The following is an 18,042-nucleotide window of genomic DNA, read 5'->3' as shown; positions in this document are numbered from 1 at the left end:
ATACGGAACCAGAATCGCGGGCCATAATTAAAGTCCGGAAGCACACAGGCTATATAGGCCAAACCTGTTTACACTTCAATTGTTATCCAAAAAGAATCAAAATGAAATTTTTAAAAAATTATTGACAAAAAAGGATCCCCATTTCACTCTACATCCATAAAGAAAAAAATAGATTGTCTGTTAAAAATGCTAAACCTCTGAACCCAAGTAAAATCTTCCCCTTAGCAACGTGCTGGATAAAATACTCAGTTTGATATCAGTATATCAGTATGCAAACAAACTCTAAATGATATCACACGTCACACAGATATTCTCATCTGACGTCATTATTCTAAGCACGTGATAATATCTAGCCAATCAAGGGGCGAGGTATCCCAGGATGCACTAGTTTGTCTATGTTGTGGTGCGCGCGCGTTTGGTTTTCGGGTTCCCGATTCCCCAAAATAACATGTCGTCTTCGGAGGCTGTAATGACTTCCACTACAGCCTCTGGTTCGACCGAATCTAGATTACCTTCCTCTCTTCAACCTCAACCAGAGAAGCCTTTCCACTATACGTAAGTAATCTATGGATTTTTCTGTTGTAAGAAAGTTGCGATACGAGCTTTGAAAAATTTGTTATGCTTCCTCAAACATAGGTACTTGAAGGAGTTTCGAGTAGAGCAGTGTCCTCTTTTCCTCCAGCACAAATGTACAGCTCACAGACCTTTCACTTGTTTTCACTGGCATTTTATGAATCAAAGACGGAGAAGACCAAGGAAAAAAAGAGATGGTACATTCAATTATAGTCCTGATGTTTACTGCACTCAGTATGACGAAACGACGGGAATTTGCCCTTCGGGAGACGAGTAAGTGTCCTGGTCAACTGGCAACCATTTTTTTCCATGTCATATTTACTTTCTCTTGTTGACATGAATATTTTTCTCATTTTACTTTTAAATTTGTTTAATCTGGATGTTTATCTCGATGTCATTTAGGATTCTTATTTTTTTCTCATAGATGTCCTTACTTACATCGAGTTGCTGGCGATGTTGAACGTCGCTATCATCTTCGCTATTACAAAACTGCTACCTGCGTATACGAGACTGACTCACGGGGATATTGTGTAAAGAATGGACCTCACTGTGCTTTCGCACACGGACCTCACGATCTACGACAACCAGTTTATGATGTTAGGGAACTACAAGCAATGGAAAAAGAAGATGTTGACGGACAGCAAGGTGGAGAAAACAAGGCTGTTATCGAAGATCCAAGATGGCAAGGTTTGTACGTTTGTACGATTTTTTCGCCGTTTTGGACTATTTTTTTTGCAAGCTTCCGTTTGCTGAGAGAATTTTTTTTGTATGTGTGTTTTGATAGCACTTTGCGGTTTGATCCCCTTTCCCCTAAGATTCAAGTTATTCTGAGTATCTAAGGTGTCACAGATTTTTCCATTACGATATAAATAACGGGATCTCAAAATCAATTCTAAACGATATAATTTCTTTCAAAAAGTAGCAGCCGAAATTTAGATTTTTCGTGGCCGATGAAGCAGGGGAAAAAATTCAATTACAGCGGTCGTTATCCATGCAAATAAAGATATTCTACAGTCATTTTCTTTCTCTAAATTAGAATTTTCTTTGAGATATTTTTTCCTTAAACAAGCACTTTCACTCTACTGCATTTATTATTGATGAAATAGTGTATTGTCTTCAACCAGTTTGCCCGAAATAATTTTTGTGAGCGTTTAAATCCTTTATTCCAAATAAAGTAAGAACAAGTTTAAACGTAGATTCATTTTAATTTATCAAATACAGATATTTTTGCTTTTTACAGCAACTGTCGTCGCATATAAGTTTACCCTACTGGAATGCATGTATGAACTATATACAATTTTATTTTGATTGAATATATAACAAACTTTCACACAATGTCAGAATCGAACAAAATTAGATTTCAGTAAAATATGCATCATAAACGTCCGAACTTCCTGCTACTTGATGATTTTTTTTTTTTGCATTGCAACCATAAATAATAGTACAACTGATATTTCCACACAGTTGCAAATAGAGAACAAACATTCAGTGTTAGTAGATTAAGCATAAACATCATTTAGTATATTATCTTACATGAAATATCTATTTTTCTCATAACACCATTGGTAAGAACTCTTAGAAATGCCAATGATTAAATAGTAAAAATCCACTAAAATTATATTTCATCAATAATTATATATTATAGCACAACACGCAAAAGTAGAATTTTACATGGTCACTCGGAGATGTGGATTTTGTCTTCTCATGTGGAGAATCACACTCGTAAGATACCAGCTCAACACTAGAAAATAAATTCTTTACCTCTGCTCAGTTATTATGTAATATCCTCAATGTATTGTATGCCTGGATATATGACAGAAGAAGTTTGAATCACTTTGTTATTTGCATATATCAAAGGAATGCTTTGTATTGCAATGCAGCCAGCAAGTTTCTCACATGCAAGTTACTGTACATGCAGTTTTTTCAAATAAAATGTGTCGTAGTAGATAATTTTATCGCCGTAGGTATGAAAGATGATAGACTGACGTTTCGGACGTTAGTCCTTCGTCAGAGTCAAATAAGGTTGGTGAAGGTTTTCAAATCACGAAAATAAAAAAATTAGATCATGATTTCACATTAATAACCCCTACTTCCCCTGACTCTGGGGAAAGTAAATGAAAACATTAAAAGGTCATGATAATACACAATTTTTCCCAATTTTTGCCTGTGCATATTTTTCCAGCACATTGTCATCGGTGTTGACAGTATTTCAACATAATACACTTCAAGCTTCAGGGTAAGCAACATTACATCAATAAACAATATCTTCACCAACCTTTTTGAAATACAGTAGATGTTTATATGCTTGTATCATAAAGAAACAAGTTGTGCAAATCAGATTGTTATAAAATAATTGACAAGTTCTGACTTATCCAATCACTTTGTCAATATTGTCTCACTGAAATTCTCAATATTCTGCAAACATTTCAACGGCTTGTTGTGAAATTTATTTTTACTGCTTCAAGTTAGAGTATAAAAAGTACAAAGTGATTATTTTTGATTGACCGCAGTGTAAACCAAATTCTAGCTTCAGCTTTTAACTACAGAGTTTCTACAAAATTGTTGCCTACTATTCATTGTGTTCCAATACGTATATCCTCTGCATTGTGTCAGTACTTTTCATTATTCAAATTGGACATTAATGTTTTTGCATCTTAGAAGAAAAGGTATGACAAACATTTTTCAAACTTGCTTTGAATGTACAAGCTGCAAACTTTGGAAAATGGAGTATATATAGAACTTTCCTTATTTTTCATTAAAAAAAATTTACTAAATTTCAAGTTCTAGTCCTAAAATAATGCTAAATGTTTGCTCTGCCATTAATAAGTTTTCACAACATTTTTTTTCTGGAAGCCAGTTATGCTTGTTCATCTGTTCTCTAAGGAAATGCAACTTTGAACCAACTAGAGCAGTGTGTAGTGTGACTATGTAGTTTATCAATCTATATATTTCTGTAAGTAAACTTGAGTATTATAGACCTCCTCGGCTGAGACATAATATTTTCCCATTTTAGACCAAGTGTCATTTCCGTCAGAATAAGATTCTTTGTTTGAGTTGCATCCATATTCATGTGTCTTCTCATATGCAACTGAGTGCAACATTTAAACAAAGACATGCTACTCTAGGGAATGAAGCATGGTCTAGCTGAAATGGGAAAACATTACACCCAAGCTTGCCCAAGCCAAAGAGAGGTCTATAACATAGCCATAATATAATGTACACTCTGATTGGCTGGATATCTACTGTATGAATAGAAAATTGATTGTTGATGCATGTTCAAATGATTGTGCACACTTGTGCGCTGGCATCAAAAATTGTTTTCAACAGATATGTAAAAATAAGCATTGACCATTCCTTGATCTTAAGGAGGCTCAAAAACTCTGTGGTGAAATTTCTTCAAATTTTGCATATGGCTTTAGATTATATTTTCAAAAACTTAGGGAAAAATTTAAAAAATTCTGTAAGAGGAAACTATTCCAAACAAATTTTATTGATTTTAATGATTTCCTATTACAGATTTTTTCTTTTTTTGCCTAAGAGAAGATTACGATACAAAGTTTAAATATTCCGGGTTTTTTTTAAATTCACCATTTGTTTCCTGAATTATGATTTTTTAAATAAACATTTTTGATGGCATACCAAGGGTTCTGATGTTGCCATAGCAATGTCTTACGTCATTTTTTCATGTTCATTGTGATCTTTGGTTTATAGTCTTTGGTTTTCCAGGTTTACTTGCTGTCATGTTATAGCAATATTAATTTTTTTTAGTTCATAATTGTAAGTGTATGTGAAGGCGCAAAACACTTTCCAGCCTCCTTAAACACCAGTAGTGCATTTAAATATAATGTTTTAAACTGAAAAAGTAGTTTCAAGAAGTTTGATTATACTTTTTTGCAGATACCAATTTTGTTCTATCAAATTACAAGACTGAACAATGTAAGAAGCCTCCACGTCTGTGTCGGCAAGGTTATGCTTGTCCATATTACCACAACACAAGGGATCGAAGAAGAAGTCCAAGGAAATTTAGATACAGGTATAAACCTTGATAATATTATCTATAATGACAGCAATGAATATTGGATAAAAATGACACTAAAGATGGTTATGTGATCATCATTATCTAAAAATGAAGACAGCAATGATACAAAAATACTAGTAATTGGTTTTAGGGAAATAGCAATATACCACATTCTAAGGGGAAAAATCATCACAAAGTTTGGAAAAAGCATAGACAACTGAAACATTACAAAACTGATAATTTTGTTATATTTGCACTTTTACACTTACAGTGTGACTAAGTCAACCAAATCCACCTCGACAAATTTTCTACAAATTAGCCAATCAAAAGTAGGAATCTGAACAATAGAATTGCTATAAATCAGACAAATACCCATGGGTTTACATGGCTGAGAAGACTGCCAGCACCTTTGTTGTCGAACATAAACGTGCTGTCGCATAGCAACATGGTGATAAGATCTAACCGTGTCAGCATGATTATATCTTTGTCTGGAAGAAACAAACTGTAATCATAAAGACTGTGTTTTATACGGTTTCTAATTTGCTTTCCTGTCGTATTTGAAGTCCTTCATTACTATTTTTCTATATTTTTGGTGACACAAATCACTAATTTGTGAAGAAAATATAGCACGAGCTCTTCTTCATCATTTAGTTTTACCAACCGGAACAACGGAAGAATAACTAAACTCAAATTTAATTTGCTGCTAATCTATTGTCTAAATACTCAACACTATTGAGTATGACTTGTAGAAAATTTGTCGAGGTGGCTTTGGTTGGAGTAGTCGCACTCTAAATTTCATTTTGAGGTAAATTTGTCAAACGACAAAATATTTCTCATTGTGTAGCATTTTGCAATGGACATAAATTTATGTCGATTCATAAAATTCAAAAGCATCTCAAACACCATTATATTTGAAACAGTCATGATGTCATTGAGTTCATGAAACTGTACATTCCTAGTCCCTTTACTTTGAAATCCAACCAAATTGTTCAAAAATCACCATTTTGATCCTAAAGTTAAGTGCAAAGAAAACTTTTAACTCAAAATAATTAAAACATGAATTCTTGATTTCAATGTCTCATCTTGATTTGACCCACCTCGCTGCTATTCAGCAAATTCTTTACACTTTCGAGTGTATCCATGCTGCTTTACTGCACACTTATTTTTGGTCTTCATGAACCACTAGCTTCTATGTAGCTCTCTTCTTGCTCTCAGACAGCTCAGCTTCTAATTAAATAAACTGTCTTTTAATTACTTCAATTTTAACTTGTGAATTGAACATATTTACAGAAGCGTGCATTCACATGTTTGTTTTATTAGCACGATATTTTAATCTCAAGCTCATTTGAATCATGTATAACGTTGGTTATCTAAAATCCTTCTAATCATAAGTAATCTAATTATAATTTATGAATATTGCAGATCAACGCCATGTCCACATGTCAAACATAGTGATGAGTGGGGAGAGCCATCAAGTTGTGAAATTGGAGATAACTGTCCCTATTGTCATACAAGAACTGAACAACAGTTCCATCCAGAGGTAAAAGCATGGACTTTTTATAAAAACTGCTAAAATGTACCATTTTTTAGAAACTTGTACACTGTAAATTTCTCTTTTTCATGGTTAACCTGACAATATTCCTCTGTCACATAAGACACTCTAAACCATCCGTAAAAAAATGCACCTTATTTTAGGAATTCCACCTTCAACAAGTTTGAGTGAGTTGGTTTGAATACCAGTCCAAAATCTTTACTAGTAAAATAAAGTGGCCATGTAGTAGGGGTATAATTTTCTCAAGCTACCCTATTTCTGATTTGTTAGAATAGGATGTTTGCATGATGGTGTAATTAATAACCTGTACTACCAGACTCCCTTGCACACTTTTTTTTATTTAGCACCAATGGCCTTACTACTCTCATGAGGAAATACAAATTTGAATAAGGAAGAAAATTGGCGAAGCATCTTGGTAGTGGGAGTCAAATGACGCCATCATGCAAACATCCTATTTTAGAATAAAAGTATCTATTTTGAGTGTTTATCATGTTGTTGTTCTTAGATATACAAGTCTACAAAATGTAATGATATGCAGCAGACTGGATACTGTCCAAGAGGTCCATTTTGTGCTTTTGCTCATGTTGATCGTAAGTCTTAGTTTATGAATTTGTTTAATATACATTTTTGAGATAACCAACATTTTAAATGGATTTGAAATATTCAGAAGGCTAGGGACATCACTGGTTTTAATAATTACAGTATGATTACATATTGCTGCCTGCACTAATTTTCACTGTACATGGCTGTACATTTATTATATTGAATTGACCATTTTCATAGCAATTTTATTTCCTGCAATTGAGTCTCTGCCAAAGTAAAGCAAAGTCAAAAGAATTTTATCAACCCTTTGACTTCTATCACACCTGAAACAGCCATCTTTTTAAATGCATCTAAATATGTGTAAAAATGTTTGAGCTTCAACAATTTTTGAGCGAGTTGGCCTGAATACCAGTCTAAAATGTTCACTAGGGAACAAGAAAAAATTGAAGTCAAAAAAAATTGAGAAAATGTCTAAAATCCTAGCAACAAAAAAAAACCTTAATTAACTTTTTTGTAAAAAAAAAATCTGACATTATTTTTGGCATCATTTTTAGAAACCAAAAATCACAATATTTTTCACCTGTGACAATTGTTTTTCCTTCAATTTTTAATTTGGACTCTTTTTTCCTTGCCAAAATTATTGATTTTCTTTTTCCAAGGCATTTTTGCTGCTTGGATAGTTATTAAAGATGTGAATTATGTTTCGTCAATCAAATTTTTCTCTGAAAAAAGTCCATTCTTGGGTTTTCAAAGTAAGATTAGTCCAAATTCTAATTGTTCTTCACCATTCTGTCCCCGTCGGTAAATGAGCTGTGACTTCATTACGATGCAGCGTGCCTAACCGTGCCCACCCAACTTACTTTTTTTTACCAATGCCAATTCCTTTCTTGCCAAGTGTTTCCATCAATTAAAAAAGTATGCAGTAAAAAAGTATTCAGTATGAGTGATTTCACGTGAATATGCACAAATTCTTGCTATTTGATTGGCTATTAGTAAGGAAATAATTTGGATGGCCATGGTTAGGTGCGTTGCAATGTAAGTGAAGTTTTATTTTTTGCAATATTGTAATTTATGTACTATATTTTCAGAGGAAGCAGCAGTTGGTAGAGAGATGGTTGAGGATGATTTTAATGTGGTATGTACTGTACATGAATGTATATGTATAGTCCAATACCACAAATAACTAATGGGAGGGGGTGATCATTATATCTTTTAGGAGTTGAGCTTTTATTACTAAATCACTTCCTCTTTAATTAGGGTTGAAAGGAAAAGCTGTTGGTTTTTAGCATGTCCCAAACCTTCTTGTCTAAAATGATTTATCTTTTGTTATCATTTACGGCTAAAATTAAACCAGGACCACACCCAAACTCTCTATTTTAGGGCTACATTTATCTTTATCAACAGTTATCCCCCCTGTTTTTTACATGGAAGCACCCACCCCCACCTCCCAGGTTTAAACATTCACTTTTCCTAATATAAACAAATTAATTGAAATCATTTCACAGAACTTTTAGTGTCATGTGTCACACATGATATTAAGAGGTGTTTTTTTCATAAGATGTACTTGTTTTTGTTTTTGGTCTTTAATTCAGGAAGAAGTACAGCGTAAGACAAACTAAGACCTAAGTTTCTCCAATTATTAATCCATGAACTGGTGCCAGCACTTATAGACTTCTTGCATGCAACATCAAAGCAACTCAATTAGGAGGACAAAACAAAAGAAATTCAATCTCATAAGAATTAGAAACCTATTGTTATGTCCTCCAAAATGTGCTGCATTCCAATGTGCTGCGAGGGGCTCTATATATTTAATGTATGAAATGGGATAAGCTACTGCCCCCTTCTCCTTCCCTGGCCCACCACAAAATAGATGGTTACAAAAAAAGTAACTGGATGCATTCTTTTTTTGCCACAGTCTTTGCCTTTAGGAATGTTTTCTATGGATGGTTCTCAAACAACTAGCCAACCTCTACCAATTGGTAAACCTTCAAGATCATTATCTACATCATCTGTAGGATCAGGAAGTTTTAGTGAACCTCTTACTCCTGGAGGTTCTTATCCAAAGGCACCTGGATCTGAGAGATCTGAAAGAACTAGTAGCAGAGAAGAAGATTATCAGGTGATGTATAAAGTAGTAATGTAATGACAATAGACAGTTAATAATAACAATAGTTTATTATATAATTACCAATGAAATATCTATTTTTCTCTGTTTCGAAAAATTGATATCTTCACACGTGAAAATAACATGTTATTTTCACGTGTGAAAATAACACTGTTGCGATGGCTATTTAAAAATACACAGAAAGAATTGCCTGAAAAAGCCAAAACATACTTCATTGATAATTATGTAATAAACAGAATGATACATGGGCGCTTGGAGATACGAAATTTATCTTCTCGAGTTGAAAATCTCTCACTCGTTCGCTGCGCTCACTTGTGAGAGATCTTTTCAACACTCGAAGATAAATTTTGTATCTCCGCGCACCCATGTAATATCCTCTATTTATGGCACATTATGCATATTAATATACATTGCCATAAACCTCCCAAAATAAACCCTGGGCTTATACTATTTTCCCAATGTTCCTTTTTGGTCTTAGAACAATAGAAGAACAATGGAATCATGTGATAAGGGGCTTATTTCCAGACGGGCTTATTTCAAAGGTTTATGGAGGTTTTATTTTGTGAAGTACTATCATGTTGAGTTTATTATTAATCACATTGATGTCTACAGGCGGCAGTAAGGAGGCAACTTTTAACGATAGAAAATGATCCAAGTCTGGATGAGACAGAAAAGGCACGAAGAAAACAGGTAACAAACGTATAATGAGATCATGATCTCCCTCAATGAGCTATTACTAGTTCTTGGAGAGAAGAGTGAGAAAATATGGTTAAGGTGACTGCTTTAGCTATTGAACATTCAATTTGAACCCACAGTGTTAGGGTGCTCAAAAACGTCTAAAAACTGCTGAATAACCTTCCAATTTTTATTGAGGAACCATACAGAAGCTGAACACAACATTTCTGAACCCATAATTTGATAGGGTTACCTATAAATATAAACTATGAATTTTCTATATTTAACTAACTAAAAGGAGGTTACTCTGTTTAGTAAGAATGAAAAATACTTTTGTTAATGGATGAGGGTACCACTTATACTGTAAATACCTAAAATGGTAAGCGTAGTATTTTGATATACATCAGGTATGAGCAATACGATTTAAACAACACAGTTTTAGTCTTTATATTAGTCTTACAATATTATTTTTATTATTTGACAGAGTTTCATAGCTTCAAGAGCATCTTTTTCGTCATCTTCAGGTTCTGCTCCTCCAACCCCTTCTAGTGTTTCTGCTTCTGCCCCACCGTTTTATCCAGCTGCAGACACTGTGGAATCTGTAGTGGAAAGTGCACTTGATGATCTTAATTTAGATGACTTTGATGTAACAGAACTAGAAAAAGAGCTAAATAATGCTTCCCCTTGTTCTACATCATTGGGCGAGTCTTTGACATCTTTATCTATAGCTACCATAGAGTCAGCTCCAGTCAGTATTCCAGGATCTTGTCAGTCTCCACAATCTTTTACACCACAGTCACCCACCTCTCCTTTAGGACATTATGCTTCATCATTTGGATCATCAACATCACATAAGGTAATTAGGCATTATATGATGTTTAGGTTTGTATTGACCAATTTGAATAACTGTCGTTCTGCATTGACTAGCGACTGACTAGCCTTGTGTTCACATGGAAACATAAGAGCGTTTTCACATGAGAGGCTAGTCAGTGCTAGTAGGTCCAGAACAATAGTTAATCAAATTGGTCACCATATTTCAATAAGGTGTATAACAAGTGACAATATACAAAGTGAATATAAATATGAACTCTTTGTACACAATGTTTGCGGGCATGGAGCACATGTGATGTTAATGTCTTTTACGATGGATAACGTTTGTGACATCAACTGTATAAAATGAAGACCCAGTTTCTTTTGTAAGATGCATTTACTTAGGCCCTGTTTACATGAAAATATTGTGACCCACCCTGGTGATAATTGTTTAAATGTTCATATTAATATATATATTAATTAGTACATGTAATAGGACTTCATGCTGTCCAATTAAGAAATAATTGGACGAAGAAAATTCCGAGGACTGCCAAAATTGGATGAGGCCGTAGGCCGAGTCCAATTTGGCAATCAGAGGAATTTTTCGAGTCTAATTATTTCGTGATTGGGGAGCATGAAATCCCATTACCTATTAATTATATAGCTGCCTAATTAATCCCATATCAACAACACCTGTCCAATTAAGAAAATAATTGGACAGTTACCTATATGGGATTAATGAGAAGCTGTATAATTTTAATAATATATTAGTATATTGTTATTATTTATTCTTGTTATTTATTATTATTTATTATTATTAAATGAATAGTTTTATTGAATAAGCAGAATACAATACAGATATGAACTAATGCATTTCAAAAAGATTACTACAACAAAGTAAAAGAATATTATGTCCTCAACCTTTGGATGCACTAACATTTGTGAGAATTGAAAATCAAGCTAAATTTTCTATAACAGCGTGCAACACATCAAGATTATCAGTAATAAACAAAAATATGTTACTTCAAATAAACATGTAATACCTTCATAGATACCCCTATGTCAAAATAGAGTTTCAGAGCCAATCATTATTACAGCTGTAGATAGGTGATAACAGGTGGGAGACCGGATATTCTAAGACCCAAGGGGGGTATGGGGCTATCAGATTTTAGTTTAGTTTTGACATTAAGGTGACATCGGACAAAGATCTTTGATAGACTTTCTTGCTAAATACTTTTTAACGCTTGGGCTTCCTACTTGCATTCTCAAAGAAGTAATTAGACCAGTTGTTAGGTGAGGAATCATCTATTATTATAATCATTATCCCACCCCGCACTCCCCATCTGCAAGGCTAAAGTGCATATAAAGCCTATAAAGCCTACAGGATAAATTTGTAATTCTTTTCAAGACAAAAAGGAATTCTTTTTTTGGTTGGAAGAGTACCACAATAAGTACTATGTGTACTTTTTTGCAGACCAACCCTTATAGAGCTAGTCCGCTTATACGAAGTGGCCTCCCCAGCACGATATTGGAACCACTCAGTACCCAGTTACGCTCTCCCAAACAGCTTGGATCTCCTCAGCAACCCTCGCCTATGGATTTTGGAGGTGGTGCCGGGGAATTTCAAAGATTAAACGAGGAAATTATGTTAGCAAGAGCAAAATTAGCATCGTGGGAAGAATGTTGGTTACAAGCAAAACAAGCTTGTGAAGCATGGAAAAATGAAGCAGATGGATCCTCAAAAAAGGCCAAGGAATCTCATAATGAAAAACTAGAAGCACTTTTAAAATTATCAGAGGTATGTCCATGAAAGACTTTCTGATGCTAATACAAAAGTATTGAGGGGTTTAGCTGTGACGTCACGCTATTTACAAAATATTTGTTTTTTTAGAAAAAAGAGCTAGCATTCAAATTTTCCATAGATAGATATTAATAAAATTATAAAGTTTCTTGAAGATTGTCCATAATCCAGAGAATAAAATATGTGAATTTTTAAACTTTTAACAAGAAATGTATGCTGCCGGGCAAATTTTGCTTCTAAATCACACTAGACTCTTGGATGGGTTCAGTTAGTCTTTATTAACATAACTCAATACTATGAATATACAGATAAAAACATGTGTATATATATATATTTAAATCCTAAGTCTATATTTTTACAGACGTTTTTACTATTGTTCCCCTCAATAATAAGTCAACATCGAGAAAACAAAAATATTACACAAATAACTCTTGACTTCCTCTATTGTGGAGTGGTGGGCGGGAAAAATTCTATAAAGCTGTAGCTCAAAGTCTTATTCCTATCACGTGCTTAGTGCTTCAGCTAATTTATGTTTGCATATTACATTGATGTGTTAAAACACCATATGATGGAACAATAGATTAATTAAATTCGACTTCCTGTTCCCATCCTGGCCCGCCTACAGATTTAGATTCACATTAACCCCTGTTGATATCCACGCCAACATACATTTCTTTGTAATATTTTGTGTTAAAAAAATATATCTTCAATAGTTTACATGTGATCTTCAAGAAACTGCAAAACAACTTTAAATATAAACTCCTTTTTCCGGTCAAACAAATTTCTCTATAGCGTGACGTCACATGAAAAGCCTCTATTCTCTACTTTCACATGCCCATAATGCCTTGCGTCTTTGGGGGGTAACCAATCAAAAAACTGTCCCAAATTGAAAGGTTTCTTAATTGAATTTATACTATACCTGCTTTTATCTGTACAATACTGATAATCAGTTTATTCCAAGTTATTTTTGTGTGTACAGATCATCAAGAGTTTTGGTCTTACAGAAAATGTATTGACTTACGAAAAAATGTTTAAAATTTACCTTAAACGTCTTCAAGCTTCTATCTTTTTCTGTTTTTTACTTCTTAATTTTATTTTTGGATGCCAAACAAGGTATTTTCAACATTGTCTGATGAGCCTTCAGCAAAATAAGTGGATTTTTACCTTCTGGTTACCCCCTAAAGACGCAAAGTATTATGGGGATGTTAAAGTAGAGAACTATGTTCTGGTCAACCAGTCTTAATGCAAATCCTGAACGGTTTTATGAGCATTCATTATTTAGCGTTATTTATCATTTACGATATATGACCATTTATGCAGTAATCTTGCTTGCTGAAATTGGTTTATTGGATGCTAAATCTGTACCGTGACTTTGTCATGCTTCAGGGAGGATTCCAACCCCCACGCAGCCGAAGTGGTAAAGAACGCTGCAGTTAAATCCTCGCGATTACTCAAATGTGTCTCCCAAATCCTGAATGATTGTCTTTGCGCGAAAATAACATTGTGACAATCATTTATGCGTGTCATAACATGAGAATAACAGTTTTACAGTATGTTTTTGAATCCATTGATTTTGCAATTATTGAGTATACAGTCACCTATTTCAAGAAACGTTGCCGTTTGGAGATCTGAAATCTGTGACCGCGTGGAATAGCGGGGGACCGAATGTTTTCTCGTTAAAAAATTAAAATTACACTTAGCCAGACTATTCGCCAAAGCAGGTCATCGCATAAACTTTAACGTACTATTTATAGGCAAAAAAACTTCGCAGCTTACAGCCCACAAGTCATTTCCGCCTCAAATTCCAGATCTCCGCCAGACAACGATTTTTGAAATAGGTGTATTAGGGGGAAACACTCTGATGGTTTCAAACTTTTTTTTTTCCCCTTAGGCAGAAAGTAAGGCCTTGGCCATGGAGAAAGAGATAGAATGTATACGAAATAATCCAGACATCCATGTTCTTAGTACAATGTCCGATTTAGGTGATATGTCTATTTCACAATTAACAGAGCTACATAGGCGATTAACTTCTGATTTACAAGAATTAAATAAGGTAAGAAACAGTTGTTTATTTTACTTACTGTTGCATTGGTATTGACAAGTGTGGTGTCTCTAATTATGGTGCAGTTAGCGAAACAATATTTCGAGAGAAATTATACCTGCTAACTGCAGGCTAACTGTACCATGATCAGAGATACAACATTTATCAACAGGTGTAGTATGCTGGTCATTTAAACTAGTTAAACAGTAAATAGGAAATAATAAATACGTTACTTACCGTCGGTCAGGATGAGGGGAAAAACTGTGCTCTCATATTCAAGACCCGCTAGCACAGTTTTTTTCTGTCAGGACCTCTTTGGAGGTAAATAGTCTATGGGATGGTTTTGGGTAAGAAGCGGGTAAATACATAGGAAAATTTTTCTTCTCTTTTTTCTTTTTTTTTTTTTTTTTTTTTCGAGATTCCAGTTGCATCTGGGTTATTTAGAATAATAGGCATTGGTTTTCACTCTCCGCCCGTTCCTCTGCATATCTACAACCAGGGTTCGTGCTACTTGAAAACTCCTTGAATTTAATTCACGTTTTCAAGGGCACTTGAAAAGCTCTTGAATTCTATGATTTTAGCGAAACTCCTTGAATTTTTGCTTTGATCATTACTTGCATGGTTCTGAAAAAAATATAGTCGGAAAGATTGGAAAATCTGAAAGTCGGCCAAGGCAACTACCGTGTAAAACCTTGGCATATTGAGCTGAACATACTCCTTGCAAATTCATTTTTGGGTCCTTGAATACTCCTTGAATAGTCCTTGAATTTTAAGTCGTTACCTCGGCACGAACCCTGTACAACCAATAGGGACTTTAGGAATTGCAAAATCTACGACGGCCACGTCAACCGGAAATGTAAATAATTTCTCTTTGGGGTTTTGTTCATTGAAGATTTCATTCAAAACATTGTCAGTAAAGTTAACTCATCCACAGTGAAGACAGGTCGACTTTCAGTTTTAAGGCGCGAAACCCCATAGTGAAGTTATTTACGCCTCCGGTAGACGTCGCAGTCGCAGGTTTTGCAAATCTTAAAGTCGATAATGACTCGAGGTCTATGTATCCTCCACATCCATACATCCGCATATTTCTATTGAGTCTTCCTTTATTCTCCTTACCAGGTTATGAATGTCAAGCAATCATTGCTATGTAGCCAGTGTCAAGAAAACACCCGTAGCATTGTGACCCTTCCGTGTTCACATTATTTAATGTGCGATGCGTGTGCAGCAAAGGAAACAGATTGTCCAAATTGTCACAAACAAATAACACAGAAAATCAAAGCGATCATTCCATGACCAAGGCCATGTTTACCAAATGATCAAACTTAGGGTTTTGTCTCTTTAATTATGAGCAGGGTAGGTAAGACCTAGAAGTGAAAATATTTTACAACATATTAACAGTCAGTGAGCCGCCTTTTATCGACAATATCTCTTAATTCTAACCCGAATTTGATGTGGGTTTGCAGTCACGCTCGTTCTTTTTTATTGATTAACTAGCAGATAAAATGTTGGCTCGTTCTGTGTGTCACTTTGATTCTTATACTCTTTTCATTCTTAAAGAGACCAATTATATTGTTACGTATTTCTTCAAATGAAACATTTTAGGTGTTATTATTATTATTATATGTATATATATATTAGTATTACCTTAGGGAATCAAGGCACTTTTACCCTAAATCCCTAGAGAAGCAAGTTAAGTGTACGAATCTAGATTTTAAGGTATAATTATTAAGACACTATTGTATTATTGCAAGGACATTTATTAGGATTTTCCAATGTTAACATTTCCCCCCGGGAAGTTCAAAATTTATTATTTGCAGCAATTAATTATTGTTACCCTTGGAGATGGTAGCTCTATTGTGCTGGATGTACATTTTATCCAGTGTATTTATCAGCACTTCTTATGCAGAGAATTATTAAAAAATAAAGAAATATATACAATTATATTACATCCAACTTATTTTGTGTGAGAAATTCAGTGAAACATTTTGCGTTCTCTTTTGCCTGCTTCGCTTCCTTCTTGTAAAAGGATATTCATAATCTTTTAAGTTTTAGAATTATTTATACTGTGTTTATAATAGGTGAAGTTATACATTATGATTTCCAGGGGGTGATCGTGCAAAGTCGAATTACGCAGGGGTGGTGTGGGTTGAGTTGAATGAATTTCTTTTTTTGAATTTTCAAAATTAAGAAAGATGTATGGCACTAACGCATCGTATGAATTAACAGCCTCGTTATCAGGCTACGCATTTCTTTGCTAACGTTCCATTTTTTTTAAATTTTTTTTTTTTACCGAATCTTGGCATAGCCTTCAATACAGTTACTTCATAGCTTTGTTCGCATCCCGAAACAGTCGTGAGAACATTGCTGGGGGATACCTTTCTTAGATTGTTAGGGCGGGCGCCGACAATGGTGGATTGACTTGCTTTAGCCGCAATAATAACAGATCTAGGACATGAAGAATATACTTCATTACAAACTTCATTAAAAAGCGGGCACGTAGACGACTAGTTAAAAACCAACGACGCCCTATCTCTATTGTTTGATGTCGGGTTTGAATCTCGATGGTAAACCTGTCCCAGGTTTGAATTCAGCCCCGCGGGTGGCATTGATACTTACAGGGGAGAGTTGGGCTGATTTCAAAAGACATCAATATTACTGACATTGCTGTGTACTCAAAGCAAGACCCCTTGCAGCACTTTGGAATGCGGCTCAATCTGGGGGACAAAACAATAGTTTCCAATTCTCAGGAGATTGGAATTCTTTTGTTTTGTCCCCCAGATCGAGATGTTTTGACGTCACATGCAAAGGGTCTATATTATTGATATTGCTCTCTAATCAAAGAAATACCATTAATATTGCTGTCTAGCTGAAATAGCTGACAGCATATTTAATAATATTACTTTTAGTAGACAGGCTTTAATTACACATCAATATTGATAACGATGTGGTGTCCTCCCTAGATTGACGAAGACGGTAAGTAAATGAAACCAAGTGACGTAATTTCAAAACTTTCCAGAGCCTATTCAAAATGAAGGCAGCAGCACCGAAATGAAATAGCTATTCCACTTGCTCTTTTATCCCAAACACGAATCGCAATCAATGTGGTATGCGCAATCCAATCCAATGTTGAAATTCTTTGAACTTTGAAGTTCTTGCAACGTTCAAAAAAGTGCGACGCAGTATCACCTTTGTCGACGAGCAGCCTTTAATCTCGAAGTGTGTTGGGTGGTGTGATCTCATCTCTTATATACGCTTAGTGAGACCGCTGACAATAGTATAAGAATTCTAATAGGTCAATGCGAACCAGCAATGTTGCCGGTGATTGAAATATGAGGGACCCTACCTTATGTTTAAATTCATGAGGGATATTTAGACTAAATGTCGCTCCTCACTATATGCGTCCAAAGGGATGTTAGCGATTGATCGTTTAAACTCCCTCAAACATTTTTCAATCGATATCAGCCGTAAAACTATGAAAGTAAGATATGAATTGTCCTATATCTTGAAGTTTATTTTTACGTTCGTTTTAAGCATAGTTAATAGAGTTTTAAGTAAAGATCTCCCAAAAGACATCATTTTACTTTAAAACTTTGGTGCTTATTGAGAAAAATACTAGACAAACATGAAATAACAATACAAAAGAGGGTTGATGCGCCTCAATATCGCGACCTTACCGCTGCAACTTAAGGTCCCTACACTTTGGCATAGGCAATGATGGCGACTTTACTGGAATTATTTAAGACGTTTATATCCATTTTAAATAGTATTGTCGCCATTGGAGCTGGTTGCTCTCGTCTTTGCGTCTGGGTCAGCCTCTGGTTCATCTTTAGGAACTTCTCCTACCGTTTTGTCCTTTACTTTCTTTTAAGGCGCCTCAGGAAGAATGGCGATGGGTATTCCTTCC

At 34.8% G+C, this 18,042-nt stretch overlaps 1 protein-coding gene across 1 annotated transcript; it reads left to right on the top strand.

Moving 5' to 3' along the window:
- Window positions 1-421: 421 nt before the first annotated feature.
- On the top strand, window positions 422-16,079 carry LOC116302430 (RING finger protein unkempt homolog). The gene is made up of 13 exons (XM_031711719.2): window positions 422-555; window positions 637-846; window positions 998-1,260; window positions 4,471-4,606; window positions 6,014-6,131; window positions 6,649-6,733; window positions 7,775-7,821; window positions 8,602-8,805; window positions 9,424-9,501; window positions 9,971-10,342; window positions 11,771-12,094; window positions 13,989-14,150; window positions 15,258-16,079. The coding sequence occupies exons 1-13, from the start codon at window positions 449-451 to the stop codon at window positions 15,429-15,431; spliced, it is 2,280 nt and encodes a 759-aa protein (XP_031567579.1). The 5' UTR covers window positions 422-448; the 3' UTR covers window positions 15,432-16,079.
- The last annotated feature ends 1,963 nt before the right edge of the window (window positions 16,080-18,042 follow it).

Source organism: Actinia tenebrosa, unplaced genomic scaffold, assembly GCF_029948245.1.
Source record: "Actinia tenebrosa isolate PJP-AT-01 unplaced genomic scaffold, QUT_ActTen_1.0 PGA_scaffold17__23_contigs__length_9995812, whole genome shotgun sequence".
Taxonomy (NCBI): domain Eukaryota; kingdom Metazoa; phylum Cnidaria; class Anthozoa; order Actiniaria; family Actiniidae; genus Actinia; species Actinia tenebrosa.
Note: the sequence above shows the minus strand (reverse complement) of the source record. Positions and strands in the feature narration are given on the sequence as shown.

What these genes read in the sequence shown, in the direction of transcription:
- LOC116302430 (XM_031711719.2), top strand. Translation starts at nt 449, where the DNA reads ATGTCGTCTTCGGAGGCTGTAATGACTTCCACTACAGCCTCTGGTTCG. An exon ending in CGAAGATCCAAGATGGCAAG is followed by an intron (nt 1,261 to 4,470) that starts GTTTGTACGTTT and finishes ACTTTTTTGCAG; the next exon opens with ATACCAATTTTGTTCTATCA. An exon ending in GATCATCAACATCACATAAG is followed by an intron (nt 10,343 to 11,770) that starts GTAATTAGGCAT and finishes ACTTTTTTGCAG; the next exon opens with ACCAACCCTTATAGAGCTAG.